The 18,495-nt window shown below is 41.0% G+C and overlaps 1 protein-coding gene across 1 annotated transcript; it reads right to left on the bottom strand.

The window, feature by feature from the left end:
* Positions 1-7,810: 7,810 nt before the first annotated feature.
* On the bottom strand, positions 7,811-17,478 carry sirt6 (sirtuin 6). Its single transcript, XM_003437978.5, has 8 exons — positions 17,281-17,478; positions 16,714-16,841; positions 13,755-13,937; positions 12,500-12,559; positions 11,499-11,594; positions 11,326-11,406; positions 8,760-8,883; positions 7,811-8,608 (listed from the first exon to the last, which is right to left on the bottom strand). The coding sequence occupies exons 1-8, from the start codon at positions 17,344-17,346 to the stop codon at positions 8,291-8,293; spliced, it is 1,056 nt and encodes a 351-aa protein (XP_003438026.1). The 5' UTR covers positions 17,347-17,478; the 3' UTR covers positions 7,811-8,290.
* Positions 17,479-18,495: the final 1,017 nt, after the last annotated feature.

Here is an 18,495-nt window from a genome sequence, read left to right as displayed (position 1 = left end):
CGGAGAGGAATTTCGCAGTCCCGCTGATGAAAACCACTCGAGGAAGTGTCATCCGTAAGTGTCCACATATGGCCTTCTTGGATTACTGATTTATAACAAGTGACAAGTTTATTTCCCAGGTGGACACAAACATTAACACAGCTTGCGTGCTGCAGAAGAAAGCTACAAGGATCGTAACACCATCAGATATGAAGCGAGCAGCATGCTTAAAAAAATTAGGATTTAGATAATGTCAAAAGAATAATGTGCAAAGTACAAAATAATGGACTCCCTAGCTGGATTCAGTGGTTGTTTGAAATTACAGAGACACAGTTTGAGCTCAGCAGAACCATTATGCTTAAAAAATGCAAGCGTAAGGACAAATATTAATCATAGATTTATATGTGTTGCAGGGGAAACAGATTTCACCATGAATTTTTCAGAGAACTAAAGCTGATGTTAACCTGAAAATGTGCTCATCCACTTTTTATCGTCATCATGATGAAGAATCTGAGCTCCTGCTGAACGCTCCAGTTTCAAGGTCAAGTGCAGCACTATGTAAAAGTCTTGAGCCACCATTTCTTTATATTTTGCTTCCAGACTTAATTATTTAAAGTGGTCTTGAGTAATAATTCTCCAAATTTTCTGAAGGTCTTTCAAAGCTGTTCCCATTTCTTTGCCCTGATGGGCATAAAATAATATTTTTGCCCCAACAAGGTGACTCCCAAAGGACTATGCAGACCATGGCACCATGGTGTGGAGTGTATCCTTAAAACATTGGAGGAAATTGGACAAGAGGAGGACAAAAGAAGAATTGGCAGATAGACTTCATCTACAGCAGATGATCAGTATCTGAAAGTCACCTCCTTAACAAAAAGGGAAAGAAATCCAGCAAAGACCTGACATGGCACTGGAGATCTTGTCAAAATTAATGTAATTATGAATGCAGAAAAGCCTCATCAGATTTTCATCCATCTTGCAATACCATCTGGAAAGCTACTGACTTGCAACAGCTTCAAAAAACACACACAAAAGAGCACCATCAGTTATGGATTGGCTTCCCCAGATCCCGGAGTTCAACGTTAGAACTGTACAAACTCACCCCTGTTCTGTTAACCGTCAGGGCTGGGGGGCTGGGAGGAGGTGCTGGCCGTCGGATTGGGGTCTGGGATGCGGGGCCTCCCTGCTACTGCAGATAAAGAGGCGGTCTGCTTTCCTCCACCCCAGAGAGAAGGGTTACATCTCCTGAGTCTGGGCACGGTTTGCCCTTCTGGTGGCAGGGGTACCCGGACCTGGGATATAGAGTATGTTTGGGGAGTGTGAATGTGTGTACAGTGTCTATTTGTGTCTGTCTCCACGTCGGGTGAGGGCCGAGTATTTGTTTGTGTATATGGGGGTGGGAATGCACGTTTGTGTCTGCGTGCGCCTGTTCGTCTCTGTCTATATGTCAGGTCGGGTCTTAGACTCCACCTCTCTGGGAACATCTCAGGCTCTCCGAGGTATGGAGGCCTATCTCCCCTCACCACACTCCCTGCCAGTGGCAGATGCCCTCAGACGTTGGTGTGTTGGTTGTTCTTGGTGTCTGGGGCTGGGTGCTCAGGTATGTACTGGCTCACTCCTGGTGGCCGATTGGCGGCGCCTGGCACCTGTGGCCCGGCTGGGCCCCTTCCGGGGGTGGGGTGCCCTCAGGCCTCTGGCCTCTGGGCCTGAGGCCCGGTCCTCTCTGGCATAGCTGGCTGCCGGCAGAGCCCAAGGGCACGTCACTGCAACCCCCTCTGACCTCTGCTCCGTGGCTGCTGGGTGACCTCTCGTTTGGGCTCTCCTCAGCTCTTCCCAGGAGGGTGGCACGGTTGCCCCCCTGGTGGTCCTCCTTGGGTCCTCGTATTCTGGGGCCTCTGGATGTCTGGGGCCTGGATCTCGTCCATGCCTGCTTCATGCCCTGGGGGACTGGGCTATGGCTCCCCACACTCCTTAGCAGATTGTTACATGGAGAAACCTTTTAAATACAAGCATGCTGATCCACACAGGTGTGCACACAGGTGTACACACGGGTGTTCACAGACACAAGCTACACCTTTCTTGGCTGCTACCTCAAAGCACACTGCGCGCTGTCGATCTTGCGTACTGCACAATAACATGTAATATTTAGTATCTACCGTTATTTACTGTTAGCTAGTTTATTGTGATGGTGTTGTATTTATTATGTTGCTGTTTCTTGTTTTTTTTCTCTTCTGTTTTTTCTTATCTCCATACAGGTGATCCAATTGTTTTGTTTGTTTTTCTTTTTTTCTTTTTTTTCTTCCCCCCTTTCTCACCATCTCTTCTCCCCTCTATTTTTCTTTCTCTCCCTCTCTTTCTTTCATTTTTTCTCCCTGTCCTATCCCCCAGGCATGTCTGTCCCATCTGTAACAACCGAAAATCAAATCAAATAAATTCATAATTATAATAAAGGTCAATCAAATGGACCAATATGGCAAGACCATGATGATCCAAATGGTAAAGTAAAGCCGCTTGGCGTCTTTCTTGGCCTTCAGACAACAATTCTGATGGCTAAAGATCCAAACGCGACAGGCAAAAACCCCCAAAAAAACCAAAAACAAAACCCCCCAAAAGGACTGTACAAACTCTGTTTTTGCTTTATAAACTGCATTTCCATGCATGTTTGTGCATATTCAAATAAATTGCTGCACCTACTTCTCATGGGTGGCCCAAGACTTTTGCACAGTACCGTATATCTCACACAGTCAACCTCAGGGTGAACGCAGCGGCCTTCTAGAGCTTTCAACCTCATGACACAGCTATCACCATGTTTGTCCAGCCTCTAATCATGGTCCTCATCATGGAGAGATTTCATCACTGAAAGCTTTTGAAACACCACTAAGTGGAAACATTTCTTAAGTATCAGTTGTGGAGCTCATTTTACCCATAAAAATTATAAATTAATAAAGTTATCTGATAATACATTATATCTACATGACCTTCAAAATCCTTGAACTAGAACATTTTATTCTTATCCAGGAATGATTCTCAAAAGAAATGGTGACTAACAGGCCAACAGAAGGCCACAAGCATGGTTGGTTTAAATGTTTCTCTCTTTTTCATGTCAGTTCACCATCTGTTTATTTAGCTCGTGCATATTTTGTGAAACTGACTTCACAAAATTCTGATCAGTCTCACTGTAAAAAAAAAGTTAGTTTTTAAATTGTTACAGTTCGTTGGACAAAGACACATCTGTACATCACCGCAAGCACCTGATTTTAAATCCAGCATGAATATTTAACCTTTCAACTTTAACTCAAGGCGTTTTACAAAGAAAATTGCATTAACGGTTTAGAAATTACAGTTATTTTCATACAGAGCTCTCCATTTTCAGAGTCTTAAACAGTTGGAGAATTGGCTGATGAGCAGTTTCATGGCCAGGTGAAGCCATGACAAAGAATTTGTCCAAAACGCCTGAAGGACCACAGAAGGCAACTAAAGGGCACAATGGAAGAGTTATCGCCAAGGTTTAAAAAACTATTTCACAACATCTAAGCCTCCAATCATGAGACACCTTCATGAATGTAAATACAGAGGGTTTACGAGGATGCAAACTACTGGTTTCACTGTACAAGAATCATGGGAAGAAAAAAGTGTGTAGAACGAGAGAAGGAGAGCTCATGATCCAAAGCATACCATATGATCTGTCTAACATGGTGGGGGTGTTTATTGATGGTGAGACCGCTGATAGATGATAGAAGCAGCAGGATGAACTGTGTACAGGGCCGTTCTCTCTGCTCACATTCAGACAAATGCTAAACAATCAAAGAGTTTCTCAAAGCAAAGCAATGGGATATTTCTCAATGGCCAAGTCAGTCGCGTGATCTCAGTCCAACAGAGAGGTTTTCAGTTACTGAAGAGGCAGAAAGAGACTCACAAACAAGCAAACTGAAAGTCTGGCAGAGCATCTCAAGGGAGGAAACAGAGCATTTGGTGACTTCCATGGATTTTAAATTTCAGAAAGTCATTGACTGCAAAATATTTTTCATCTAAGTATTAAAAACAATCCTTACGTTTAAAATTGTCTTAGTTTATCTAGTTAATTCTGAGCCTCTGAAAATGGAGAACTGCAAATAAAAATGTCTGTAATTCCTGAACATTCAATTCAAAATTTGTGTTAAGCTCCTTGAATTAAAGATGAAAGTCTGCACTTCAATCACATCTTGATTGTTTGATGTAAAACCCACTGCAGTGGTGCAGTCTTCACAAACAGCGTGAGATTATGTTTGCACTGATTATTTAGCAATCTAATCTTCGGTTTTATTCTCTGTCTGCGAAAGCATCATCTGTAATAGCACTTTTAAGACCATAGTTATCCCCACCAATGTGCGGATTTATGGGCCATGAGGGTAAATTAAATTTGCAGTTATCTTTGATATTACGCGAGGAACACTGTGTTCCGGCGCAAGCAGGAAAAAACAAGAACAGCCTTCCTCTCAGGGGAATGTTCTCCTTCAGGAGCTGTAATAACGAATCTGGATGCAGTAGTGAGAGACGTGACTCAGTTATTTTATAATTAACAAGCGACTTCCTAAAATGGTTTGGACAAAGCCCTTTTTCTCTGTCTCCCACACAAGTGTCAGAAATTGTTTATGAAATAATGTCATCAAATAAATCCAATGTGAGGATAAAAGGGTCATCAAGCCTTTAATTGGTGCCAACTGCAACTTCAATCAAGGCATAGAACAAAAAACAAATCTCCACTGATGGACTGAAACATCAATTTAGTGCCTTATAAAACTCCCCATCCTTTTTCAGTTTGGCATAAGATAAATGTTTTTGGGAATTCATGGATAAATGCCTCCAACTATGAAAAAGTTGATTAATTTCTTCATCAGAGAGGATGTCATGATGCAGAAAGAGGGAAGCTGGGACTGAAAATGGATAAAAGGAAGCTTTATTTTCCCCGAAAACTGAGAACATCATAGTGAGAGAAAATATTCTCTCTAACATGACGCATGACGGTACGTTATCAGGCTTTGTCAACAGATAAAGCTTCTGATAAACTCGTGACTGTTGAGGCTCTGATGAAATAACATATTTGCAGTAGTGAAACCTGTCTAAGCACATCCTGCTCAAAGTCAGCGGTACTTCAGGCTTAAAAGAAGTTCCAGTATCTCAGTCACATTTGGTTTCTGTCTTTCTTGATGTCATTCTCAGTAACAATGGTTACAGCTTCTCCGTTCTTCCTCTGAGACTCACCTGAGCTCGGTTATACTGAACGTGGAGCTTCTCTAAAGCAGCTGCAGACTCTGGTTCCACGATTTGCTCGCCTGCTTTTGTGTGACAAGCACAAGAGAGCATGAACTCCCTGACTATATATATATTTTTGAAAGTCTGTAGCAGGGTTTTCTGACTTTTGCTGGCATTATTGGTTGCTCTCACTTTCCTTAAAAGCACTTTCCCAGTAACTACCAGTGAAATGCTTTCTCACAGCATGAAGCTGCCACCCCTGATGGTGTGCCTGCTCTCTTCTAGATGAAGCATTTTGAATTACAATGGAAAAGTGTTCTTCGGACTTCATTTTATCAACATTTTTAATGTGGTGTTCTGTTGCCTTTGCCCTGGGTACAGATATGGTTGCGGTCACTGACTGGCTACTTATTGTCACAACAGGGCTCCGATTGTCTGACCAGCATCCCTGCCGCTGAAATCAAGAGGATGAAAAGCTGCTGAAGCTGCTGCTGAAAAAAACTTTGCACTTCCTACCAAACACCAAGGAAACTCTTCACAAGTTTATTCCTGTTTTGAAGATAACTTCCTGTATCCCTTCTGTCAAGTCTAACACACCTTAGAGAAGTGGTATGATCACAAAGTGCTGGGATCCATAAATCAGCCTCCACCTAGCTGAGCTCATCTAAGCAAGATCTGTTATTCCTGGTTTAGAAACGCAGGTTTTTATTGAACGTTAGATCACTTCAACTTGGGTGAAACAAAATTGTCAAGCAAGGTGTGGCTACAAGGTGGATTTGGGTAAATTTAAGTTTTACTGGATTGTATTACTGCCTCTCAGAATATTCCTATGCAAACCAGTCAAGTTCCTGACAAATTAAAAACGTGTGATTAAATTCAGTCCCTTCAAGGTTTCAGCGTTTTGATTTTTAAGTGGAATCCTGGACCTTTTTGAATGCTTCTCGTTTGCTTTGGTTAAAAATCTTTTTTAAATGTATTTTTTGCTGTTTGAACTATAAAAAATACATTTCACTTTCACAGCAAAAAATCTAAAATATGGGCAGCCTACGTGACATTAAGTTAAAAAAAAAGAGTTAGGGCTCTCGCTCAAGAGTTAGGCCATGAAGTTGTTAGAACGTGGAAGAAAGGTGACTTAAGCGATTTTGAATGTGTTAGTGGCGGACAGGCTGGTCTGAGTATTTCAAAAACTGCTTATCTACTGGGATTTTCTCAGGCAACCATCTCTAAGGCTCACAGAGAATGAAAAAAAAGAAAATATCTCATCAGTTGCAATTCTTTGGGAAAAAACGTCTTCTTGATTTCACAGGTCAGAGGAGAATGGCTAGACCACTTTGAACTGGCAGGAAAGCAACAGAAACTCAAATAACTGCTTGTTATTTGCAGAGATGCTCTTCTGCTAGTCTGCAGAAGAGCATCTCTGAATGCACAACACATCGAACCTTGAAGCAGATGGGCTACAGCAGCAGAAAACCACACCTGGTGCCACTTCTGTCAGCTAAGAGCAAGAAATCGGGGATACAATTTACATGTGCTCACTAAATTGGACAATGGAAAATTGGAAAAATGTTGCCTGTCGCACCGGTCTCTTAAACATGACAGTGAGTTTACTATACTTTGTTGAATCTTAGCCACATGCAGTTCTGAAGGTAAAAGGAGGTCCAAGTCAGTACTAGCAAGATTTACCCTGAACCTAAATTGAAAGGTAATCTGACAGTGGACACATTATATCATGAAACCCCATATGACACACCTCATCACAAGTAAACTGAAAAAGTTCACTTCAAACATAGCGTGTGGACATCTCTCGAGTAGACATAATTAAAACACATTTAAATGGAGGTACAGACAGTAAAGGCATTAGAGGTTTGTCTAATGATCCGTTCACATTCAGGCAGTTTAAGTGTATGCCATTGTGTCTGCAGCTGTTGTGTTTTTTGGCTTTAACATTTGTTGCTTCTGTGTGTGTCAGATCAAAGTGCCTTAATGGGCTGAAACAGCCAAGCAGTCACACGTCTGCTGCAGTAATTATCTACCTTTGCAAACACCTGTGACCCATTACACAAAATGGATATTCTGGCTTCATTAAAAATAGAGAAGGTAAGTGCAATCCAGATGCAGCACCGATTTGACTTACGTGGGGGTAGAAAAAGAAAAACTGATGTTCTTCTCTCCTTTTGTCACTGAGGTCATTTCTGCCATAGACCTTATAACAGCATTCATTCATAAAGCAGCAATACATAATTAGAGAGAATCTGAACATGTTTAAATGTTGACCTCAGAGGTGTAAAATCACACACTAACCCAGCTCAACACAGCTTAGTCCAGGTTCTCTCAAATGCTGATTTGCATTTGCAGCCAGTAAGCAACAGAGTATACAGATTGTTCCACAGATTTTTTTGTGTTTATTGTCAAAACATATACAAACTGTATGAAACAAACAAACAAACTGAGAGTACAGTGCTTTTATCCTGCGTTATAAATATTCTCCTAAAAATATACAGCATGACTATGAATCAAAACTGAAATTTCCCTCAACTCAAAGTAGATACTTGTTATTCATATTTTCTAAATGCTTGCTTGCTTTCTCCTTTTCATTATCTACTGAACTAAAGAGTCTTTAGAGACAAGGTCTTCAGGGATGAGATCTGGAGCACATGGCTATGAATAAAGCTTTAATATGGTGCAGCTATCTTACAAACCTGATTAAAACTGTATTTGTCATGAAGTGCTCCAGATCTCATCTCATTATCCCACCTACAACAGCCCTGCTCTCCAACTAAAACCAAACACCGAGTTGCCCGAGATGCCCCATGCTATGGCAGGAGGAACTTTTACATTCTCTCTCTAACTCAAGAGTTCGTTCAGGCTCGAGCTGCATCAGTTTCACATCGCTGCTTAACATGACAGGAAGGGGAGTCTCAAAAATCTCTGATTAAAAAACCCACTACAGCGCTAGAAAAGTCTTTGTTCCAGATGAGAAGAAGCTCTGACCTCCGTGAACCAGCTCAAATCACCTTTGGCTGTGAGGTTGTGTTTGTGGACGGGTTTGTGGCGTGCTTTTCAGAAAGAGCACCTGAGGCTATTTCTCTTCATTTATCTCCAGCGGGAGGTCCGCTCTCTCCCTCTTTACTGAAACTGTCTCCTCCTTAACGCTTCCATCGTCTGTTAGCTGTGAAGCTCCTCTTTTCCTCTCCTCCTTAACGAAGTTCTTTTCCACCTTTTCCTTCGCAGTAACACCAGGCGGTGGTTTGACATCAGCGGTGGTCTCAGTGGTAGCTGTGGAGCTCTCGCAGACAGTTGGTCCATCCCACTTTGGGATTTCCAGTCCCAGCAGCTCCATCAGCTGTTTCATGACGTCGTCCACATAACCATGCATACGCAGGTGTGCATGCTTGTCCTGCACTCACAGAAAATTGCAGCCATTGAGATAACGGTTGATAATAATCAGTGTTTTTTTCAGCATTTACACACATCATTCAACACTTCAAAGGTAAATAATTACACGTGTATGCGTTTTTGTGTGGTGGTGTTGCATTCATGACACTCACATGTTTGGTCGACTGCAGGTTGACAATAACCAGTTTGCCACCCTTGCGCTTGGTGAGGAGTGGGAGGTCTCCACTGGGTTTGATCTGCAGGGACGTGCCCAGCGTCAGAGCCAGGTCCGCTCGTCTAAAGAGGATGACACCACACACAAACCAGTTCTTCATCATTCGTCTCATTTAGCTGTTATACCCTGACACTGTAATATGTGGTTCCCTGATGTGACATCATTTCTGTTTTACATAATCGATGCAATCTATATATCTAATAGATTATCTTAGAGTGTTAAATTACATTATTCATTTATTTAGGTGCCATTTCTTGCAGTGGCACCACCTGACTTTTGCAACCAATTTCAATTTAAACAGACTTTTACTTTATGCTCTCCTTGTGCCTGGGCCAATTCTCTCCAGCTACTCCAGATTCCTCCCACAGTCCACAGACATGTAGTTAGTGGGGTTAGGTTAATTGGTGATTCTAAACAGGCCATAAGTGTGAATATGAGTGTGAATAGTTGTCTGTATCCCCGTGTCAGCCTTGCAACCTGTCCAGGGTGTACCCCGGCTCGCAGCTGGGATAGGCTCCAGCTGTCCCGCAACCCCGAATTGGATAAGCAGAAGAAGATGGATGGCTGGAAACCGCTCCAGAGTTTTTTACTTTAAATTTATTATCATTTAAACAGCATTTTTAGTCATCCAAGTCTGTTCATTCAACAGGCAGCTAAGGCACCTGACATTCCCACGGTGTGGGACGGAGAGATTTCACAGGTCTTTCCTCCCCACTGCTGTCAGACTCCACAACAAAGACTTTAACTGATCAAACACACACATCCACACATGTGCAATAACACTAATGTGCAATAATCTTTTCTGGCATCGTTGTATTTTTACTCAGTTGTATATAGCATTTGTATTCTATTTTTATCTTATTGTATATTTTATTCTATTTTATCTTATTCTACTGTATATAGTATTTTATTTTATTCTATTCTGTACAGTTGTGTACTGTATTTATTCTTATTTTATTCTAATTTTTGCTTCATAACTTTTGCACTGTCCACTTCCTGCTGTGACAAAACAAATTTCCCACGTGTGGGACTAATAAAGGTTATCTTATCTTATCTTATTTTTGGACTTATATATATATATTTGAATATATATTTGAATGCAATGAAAATGTATTCAAATAAAAAAAGGTTTTATAGAATAAACTCCAGCATGTCATAAAATTAATGAACAGAAACTATGCACCTCGATAAAAACCTCAATGTCACGTCTTTGGCCCGTGTATATATACGTTTGTATCAGTCAGTAAAATGGCAGTTAAAGCTCATTTATCTTGACTGAAACTGAATAAATGGCAAGGTCAGCTTAAAGGCACTTTCTATGTCAGCTGGTCAAGGTACAGCACGTGAGTTACTCTTCAGACTACAGCTTTTGCAATTTGATTCTATGGCATACTTGTGCTGTTTGTTGTTATAAATAGCAAATTAGCTTCTGCGTTATGGTCCAAAAAATGTCTTTTTTTTTTTTAAAGCCACACTGAGGGTTTCCAGTGAGCATTCACTATGAATTCTAATCAGTTTGTTCTAACTTTGAAGAAATCCCCTCAAGGCTGTCAAGAGATATTGTGTTCATAAGTGAGAAGCAGTCCAAACACACAGTCCCTCCCTCTGGCCTCGGCTGTTACAGTCACAAAGGCAAAAATGGCAAACAAATAAATAAAACGGATACTAAAACAGATACTTAGTGTATGCAGCTCCAGTTCTAAACCACAAAGAAAATAAAACAAACACAACTAAAACCAGAAATCAAATTTCAGTATATACAGTCTGATCACACATAATGAACACATGCTGAACTCCTGCACTGTGCCGTCCCCTGCTCGCTTGGGATCAGACACATTTGGTCGTTTTCATCTTCAAAACGGTGCAACGGACGGATTCCCGGGTCTGCGCCCAGACAAATCCACTGCATGAACTGCTGCTAAACCTCGCATTGATTACAGCTCGGTAATTTTTCACCTTTTTCCGCTGCCACGAACACATAATTCACAGTTCAATGGTCGGAGCTCCAAATCTCCTCTTTGTACTTTAGTTAGTAATAATACATCCATTACAAACGGCGCATCAAGGTGACACATGTATACATCCCATTCATCTTCCTGAGTAGCAAACAGGGCAATAAGAGGGGTTTTTGTGGCGGAGGGAAAGAATGCAAATTTTCACACTCCAGAGGAAAATGGGGACATCAAAGCGAACTGCAATGCATATATAATCCCTAAAAAGGTTTTCAAATAAGGTCTTCTTTGCATGTCAGGAGCAATAGCAGGGCCACAGAAGGCTAAAGCAAATCATCAAACAGTTTCCACATTTTTCAGTTCACAGGATGCGTTTGAACTACTGCTTTCGCTTTTTATATTGAGATAAAAAAAACAGACATGTCAGAGGAACTCTGACAGAAAAGAGCATACGCTGTCTGTTTCCGCCTTATCAAAGCAGATGGTTAAACAAAGAACATCTACAATTTAATGTAAAAAAAAAAAAAGAGTTCAAACTACTGCACCTCTCACCTGCTTGCGTCATCTGCTTTGTTCAGGTCTCTGTCAGGAAGAGCATCCTCCCAGTCAAGTATAGTGCTGATCAGCTTCCCTCTTTAGTATGTAAGGAAACACAAAGGAAATAATAAATCAGCAATGACTCACTTTTTGAGTCTTTAAAATGCACAAGCCTACGCATGTGTCACCTGCACGCTCGGAGCCCCCTGGATCGTACCACCTCGCAGTAGCGTCCTGTCGGTTTCAGGCCCATCACACCGATCACCTTTTCTCGGACGTACTGCCTGGAAAACCAACAAGAATTCCTTTTAATTCTCAGTGCGTCCACAGCAGCTTTACATGAATTACAAGAAAGAAGACCAAGCTGCTCCCAAGGCATCAAAGCAAGGTCTAATTTTACACAAAGCCTGACACTCAGTGGCTACTTCAAACCGCACATCTTTTAGACCTAAACGATGGACTTTCTAAAAAGGTCCTCTAAAGATTTCAGGGATTTAACCACATCATGAAACTCTCGCAGACCTGTTTAAACATGCATTAATTCTCAAGCCCCTTTTTTTCCACCTAATCCTGGAGGTAATCCAACAACTTTGAAAGTCACTGGAACAAAGTAAAGTCACTGCAATGTTACTGAGAGCATTTGGAGATAATGAGCTGCTGCAGTCCTGCTCTTTCCAGATTTATTTCACATTAGGATCCTTTACGTGTGCAGGGGGAACCACTCCTTACATTTACGTCTTTGAGTGTTGCCAGTTTTTGGTTTTACCTGCTGGAAGTGGAAACCAGCATGCGTTTTCTACTGCTGCGGGGCATCTGCTTCAGGGCCCTTCTGAGCAACTATCTGTGTACTTATGGAACTCCTCTGAATACATAAAGAGCAATACTACCACGGTATGTTTTGATCAACACATTACTCATGTAGATTGTGTGCAAATTCCAGGAGGGAGATGGTAGAAAGTCCATTGTGACAGTAGGAAATGTAAGGTGCAGGACTCCTTGGATACGTGCATTCTTAAGCAGTAAACATAAACAGATCCTCTTATTTGCATGCTTTACGCACTATGTGGCAGCCTTGTGGTTTGCTGCTGGTACTGCCAAACAAGCGCCTAATGAAATGTGAATTCAATGTAAGACAAGCTGTTTTTATATAACAAAATGTAACTTTTTGTGTTTGTGTGCATGCACATACCTGCCACACTTCTCACACTCCTCCACAAACATGTTCCCATGAAGCTCTGATAACAAATCCCTGACAGAGAGAGGCAGATGATATTCGTGTTATTCACCGTCGCCAACGCAGATATAACTTTTTGGTGCCAGAACCGAAACAAAATAACCACCAATGTAATAAAATACTTTTTAAAGTAGGTTCGTTAACTGGGGTTTCACTGCCTCTACACCCATATGAACTTGAGCGACATCCTGGCTTCAACTCTTCTGGGAAGGCTTTCCATAGGAGTGTTTATGGAAATTTTTTTGGCGTTTTTACCAAAGTGCATTTGTGAGGTCGCACACTGATGTTGGAAGAGAAGGCCTGACTTGGAGCGTCCGCTCTAATTCATCCAACACTGGATGCTGGTTTTTATACACCTGTGGCCATGGAAGTGATTGGCACACCTGAATTAAGTGATTTGAATGGCTGAGTAAATGCTTCTGCCAATATAGTGTAATAAAAATTTGTGAATATTTCAGCCAAATACCATCGATTCATGGCCTGTTACCGTACATAACACCCAACAAAGGCTACTTCGACCCAGGAAAAACCTGTAATGTGAGGACACTACAGCTCAACTTTTTCTTTGTCCTTCTTTTCAACTTGGACTCTTATAAATATTCTGAGCACTCGTATTAATTTCTGAGCATCACCTGGCACCTGTGCCGATTAGGCCCAACTGGTTTCCTTCGCCAGCTTAATGATTTCCTCAGAGAACCACCGCTACGCTGCCTGGTCTCATTTAAAAAACCTGACCGAGGGTGGAGGAAGGCTGAGAAAAAAAAACGGCTTCCAGGGAAAGCAAGCCTTCCAATATGCATAAAGGCTGGATGTATGTGCTGAATTAAAAATTGGACTCCTGGCCTTGGGTTAGTCCAATATGGCTGTGTAACCCAGACTCAGACCAAACATTTTCCATTGCACTGAAAATTATTTCAAGCTATTCACCGCAGCTGTTATCACACAGCAGCAGCTTCAAAATTTACACAATGAGTCACATGTAGCAAGTGGGAATGAATTGATATGATTGGGAAAAACAACAGTAATGTGGTTGCTGCATGCATTTCATAAACAAGTGAGGCTGAAAGCTAAAGAGCTACTTTACACCTCCTCCATTCATTCTGCTTCAGCTCCAAAGCATTCATCATGAAAGTTAGTGATATTCTTAAGGTCTGACATATACTGTGTAGTTGCAGATAGAGAATAGCAATGTCTCTACGATTTAAATTACCTGGGGAAGCCTGATCGCACATGCAGGCCGTCCACATTCTGGCTGATGAGATATTTGAGGTACCCTGCCCTCTGTAGTCCCAGGAGAGCCATGTGAGTCAAGCTTGGGCGAGCATCTTCAAATGTGGTATCAAAATGAGGCGACTCACCCTTTTCTTCAAGAGTCCACACACCCTTGGGACCCCTGAAAGAAAATAAAGATTATAAATACATGGAGTGAGCATAAATGGGACTGGACAGGTTGTAATATAGTGGACTAGAGGCTTTACATCAGGTGTGTGTAACAATAAACCCATGGGAAAGGTTTCTGTAGAGAAGCTCAACAGAATATCTGTATGAAATTGACATTATTGTTAGTCCAAGACCAATAAAACCACTGCAAAATATATATAAAGTAAGAAAAAAAATCATAGCGATCATGTTAAACAACAACAAAAAAATCCTCACAGTCTAATGTGAGAGGAAAACTTTTGTTGACTATGTGGATGATGTTCAATGTGAAATTGCTCCGTTTCTGCTCCTGTGATTATCTGTCAGTTCTGGATGTCTGAATGGTCGGATGAACGCAGTGGTACACTCACTGCTGGAGCTGTCTAACACCGTGACAGTTGCCAAGTTACTGTGAGGGCATGCAACTTATCATTAAGCATCAGACGATGGAGCGCATCCTACAAATCCAAAAATACAACCGCACGTCTCATCTTTTGCTCTCAGCTTGGACTTTAAAAACCCCGTCTTTCAGCCGACCGGCTCAAAGCCTCATCGGCAGTGAGGGAGTGATGCGTGCATCGCATACAACACCCTAGTCACCCTGTGAACGATGCTGCGTGACATTAGAGCCACCGAGTCTGTGAAGCTGTTACATTTACATATTAAGGTGTCAGTAACGGTAACTTAATGAGCTGAATTTCTTCTCATCTGGAGTATGTGTGTTTATGTGTGTCTGAGCAGCAGAGGAAACACAGTTTGCATTAGTGAGCTTTATGTGTATGTTTTAATCTTGGCTCTAATGATAAACCCTCCAAGGTCAACTCCACCTGACTGACAGGTGAGGCAATGAAATATTAATTTGTCTTCACATCCGAGCATCTATGCATTTGTGTGAATTCACATAATCCATAGTACAACTGAATGTCTACAATGAAGACCTCTATCTGCTCCACATCTCTGCATTTGGGAGGCAAAGATTTGTCACAGTACCAAAGACAATCTAAGTAGACAATAGAAGTATTTTCCATTATATTTTCAGTGTGTTTTACACAGTGGTGATGTGAAGTAAGCAAGCACCACCCTCCTCTGCTCAAATCACGGTACTACAAGAGAAACAGCAGAATAAGCCAAGAGGCGCTTGTTACATCTCCCAAAATAATATTTTTTTTTAAATTTTTTTGTTATTTCACTGTGAGCTGAGCTGATAGAAATTATCAGCTCAGCTCACAGTGAATAGATTGATTCTTGTATAGCGCTTACTATTCTCCCATCATGCCTCATTTAAACAAGCACTTCCCCCCCCCCTATGCTTAAGCACCTACTTACATTGGAGACTAATTTGGGGTTAGGATCTTGCCCATGAATATTTGGCATGCAGACTGGAGCGGCCAGTGATCGAGCCACCAACCTTCTAATTGGTAGATGACTTTCTCTACCTCCTGACCTCTCCGACTTTCAAGAACAAGGTTCAAAGACGATCAGATATTGTCGTAGTCGCGGCTTAATTTGACTCAACACGGGAAACCTCACCCGGCCCAGACATGGAAGGGATTGACAGACTGATAGCTGTTTCTCGATCCTGTGGGTGGTGGTGCATGGCTGTTCTTAGCTGGTGGAGCTCATGACCGCACAACACAGCTTTTCTCCACACAGTAATAATTTCTTTAGCTATGATATTTGATGACGCTAATATGTGCAATTCATAAGAGAACAATAAAACAAATAGAAAAAAAACAATCAGAATCATTCATTTGTGCTGCCTATTAAATTTCATGACTTCACTCTTTAAGGTCAATGAAAGTATAAAATTTCCATCTGAAAAATATTCAGTGACAAAACCGTGAAGCAACACTGGCCAACTTCGGGCTCAAAGGATAAAACACACTTGGAAGATTTTATCATCAAGCAACAGTGAGGTTTTACTGCCAGTTTTAATCACTGCTGATCAAAACTCTAAATTAACAGCATTATAATAATCGGAATGAATCGGTAACATTGACTTTTTTTAAACTGATAAAATTTCTTAACTGCAACTCAGATTTCATAAAATCAAAACAATCAAACGCTATATCTATTGTAATTAACAACTAGGCGGCATCTTCTGTGGATACTGCATCTATTACATGCAGATTCACAGTAGAAGAGTCTTGGTGGAAAAACATCTGAAAAACATCAAAGCATCATGCAAACTACGACAAAGTAGAGCGAAGACTGCTGATCCGCTAAATCCTATCAGGCTACTGTTAAAACAGGCAGGGATGCTGCACAGTGGCGCTACATGTGACTCATCCAAATTTTTTGATTTGCGCTGCTGCCATCAAATTCAAAATTAGCTAATATTTTACATGAAGTAGTAAAATGTCTCAGTTTAAACACTTTAACTGTTTCCTGTTCTGTTGTGAAAAAAATGTGGGTTTATGAGATTTGTATATAATTACACTGTGTTTTTATTCACATTTTACTCAGTGTCCCAACTGTATCATCTGCCAAGGTGATGATGGTGATGATTTTGACCTGCTGTAAGAAAAGAACTTTCCAAATCTGAGATAAATTAAGTATATCTTGTGGTTTCTTTTCTTAAGATTTGAGCTCCAGAAAAACAAACATAATATTTGTTTTTGCAGGGATTGTATTTCCTTCTCTGTACTTCTAAAAGAAAATGTAACTTGGCCTAGAGGTGCACAAGCTATGCAAAAAAACTCCACGTCAACATAAATAAAAAAAACAATACACTTTTGTTCTTGTCTCACCTGAAGTCAGGGATACCTGCCGAGGTGCTGATCCCAGCTCCTGAGTGGACAACCAAGTACTGAGATTCTTTAATCAGCTGAGCTAGAGTCTCCACCTTGGCCTTCAGCTCCTCAGGACTATCAAAGTGCTGCAGCAGAAGAGAAAAGATGCGACTTCAAGAGCTGACCGAGATAGCCACATTCAAATCAAATTACAATGAATAAGTCTGTTTGACAAAAGGTACAAGCACACAGCTATAACACAGTTTATTACAGCTCAGCACAGATTTAAAAGAAACACTGACAGTTTTGAAGTGCTGGTACTTGTGACTCCTCTATTCGCCTTCCCCTTTAGCTTTCAGATCTATACGTGTGTGCTGAATATAGTATCAATGTACGATCTGTGGATTGTCTAATAAAATACGTATAACTAATGTGATATCACTCCTGGAGTACTCTCGGATGCTTGGAGACAAACACAAGCTCTTCGTGTTACTCTCGTTTTTAAAGACCAAGCTCTCCAAACAGACTATGCGACAAACGTCCGCGGCTAACCTGCTAGCTACCTGCTTCCAAAGCTTCAGTTACCTCAGGAAGTCCGCAGACACCTTTGTTTGCGTACGGCGTGAGTCCAGCTGCATAATTCACAGACATGGCTGCAGACGGTAGTGTGCTTTTGTTTTGTTTTTTCTTTAATTAAAATTAGTCGTGTTTTATCCGGGTGGCGAAAATTTACCAGGCGAGAGCTACGATGACGACATCAAAAAGCGACCGGGTGATGGACTTTGGGAAATTAACCTCTCTGTTCAGAAGACGTTCCACAATGAACCTCCAAGTAGTACCAACGAATACTAAAGGACTCTTAATAAATAGATAAATTAAAGTAAATAAACAAAATGCTGGATATCTTAAGAAATAAACAATTATTTGTTATAAATTATCTCAAGTTAACGTTATTATTTGAAATTCCTTTTAATAGCACTACATTGTGAATAAAGAATGTTTTATACATAAAATTCCCGGTCACTCTATTAGGCGCACATTACAGCTCCTTAATGGAAAGATCTAAGTAGCCGATCATATGGAAGTAGCTCAGTCCATTTATTTGCGTAGACATGGTCAAGACAACCTCCTGAAGTTCAAACTGAGGATCAGAGTGAGAAAGAAAAGGGATTTAGGGACTCTGAACGTAACATGGTTGTTGGTCCCAGATGAGCTGGTCTACTGGGATTTTCCCATACAATCATCTCCACAGTTTATAGAGTATAGTCAGAAGAAGAGAAAATGGCGAGTGAGGCAACAGTAACTAACTAGAAAAAGCAATGTGAATGCAGAAAATGTGAAGACTTTGCCTGAAATGCTTAAAAATATTTGAAATATTCAAAGCAGTTTGTGATTGGGGTCAGCTTGTGTGCCCGTTTGTTTCTATACCACTCAGTCTGCATCTGTCACTGTCTTTTACAGTCATGTCTAAATCTGCTGAATTTGATTCCCACCAATCAGGTGAATGGATGAAAGTTACAAAAAAAGAAAAGCATAAGCATACATTTCCAGAAAAAGTTGTGATACTAGAACTGTTTCTGTAGCACAAAGTACACAAAATAAGAACATAACAATCATCAAGAAATAAATCAAAATATATATTCACATTCAGAGCTGCTGCACACAGCTGTGAAGAAAAAAGGTGCAGTCTATTGTGAAATCAGTGGATTTCAACACGCAGTGGTAAATAACATGACAGTCAGACCCACATGCTCCAACATGAAACCTGTATTAAGGAATCAAGAAGAAAAAGCAGCCTTT

This window comes from Oreochromis niloticus, linkage group LG18 (genome assembly GCF_001858045.2).
Source record: "Oreochromis niloticus isolate F11D_XX linkage group LG18, O_niloticus_UMD_NMBU, whole genome shotgun sequence".
Classification (NCBI taxonomy): domain Eukaryota; kingdom Metazoa; phylum Chordata; class Actinopteri; order Cichliformes; family Cichlidae; genus Oreochromis; species Oreochromis niloticus.
Note: the sequence above shows the minus strand (reverse complement) of the source record. Positions and strands in the feature narration are given on the sequence as shown.

Excerpts from the sequence above, each read along its gene's own strand:
- sirt6 (XM_003437978.5), bottom strand. The coding sequence starts at position 17,346 with ATGTCTGTGAATTATGCAGCTGGACTCACGCCGTACGCAAACAAAGGT. Across the intron at positions 13,938-16,713 it reads GCAGGTATCCCTGACTTCAG|GGGTCCCAAGGGTGTGTGGA; the intron begins GTGAGACAAGAA and ends ATTTTCTTTCAG. Across the intron at positions 11,407-11,498 it reads AGGGGGCTCCGAGCGTGCAG|AGGGAAGCTGATCAGCACTA; the intron begins GTGACACATGCG and ends TACATACTAAAG.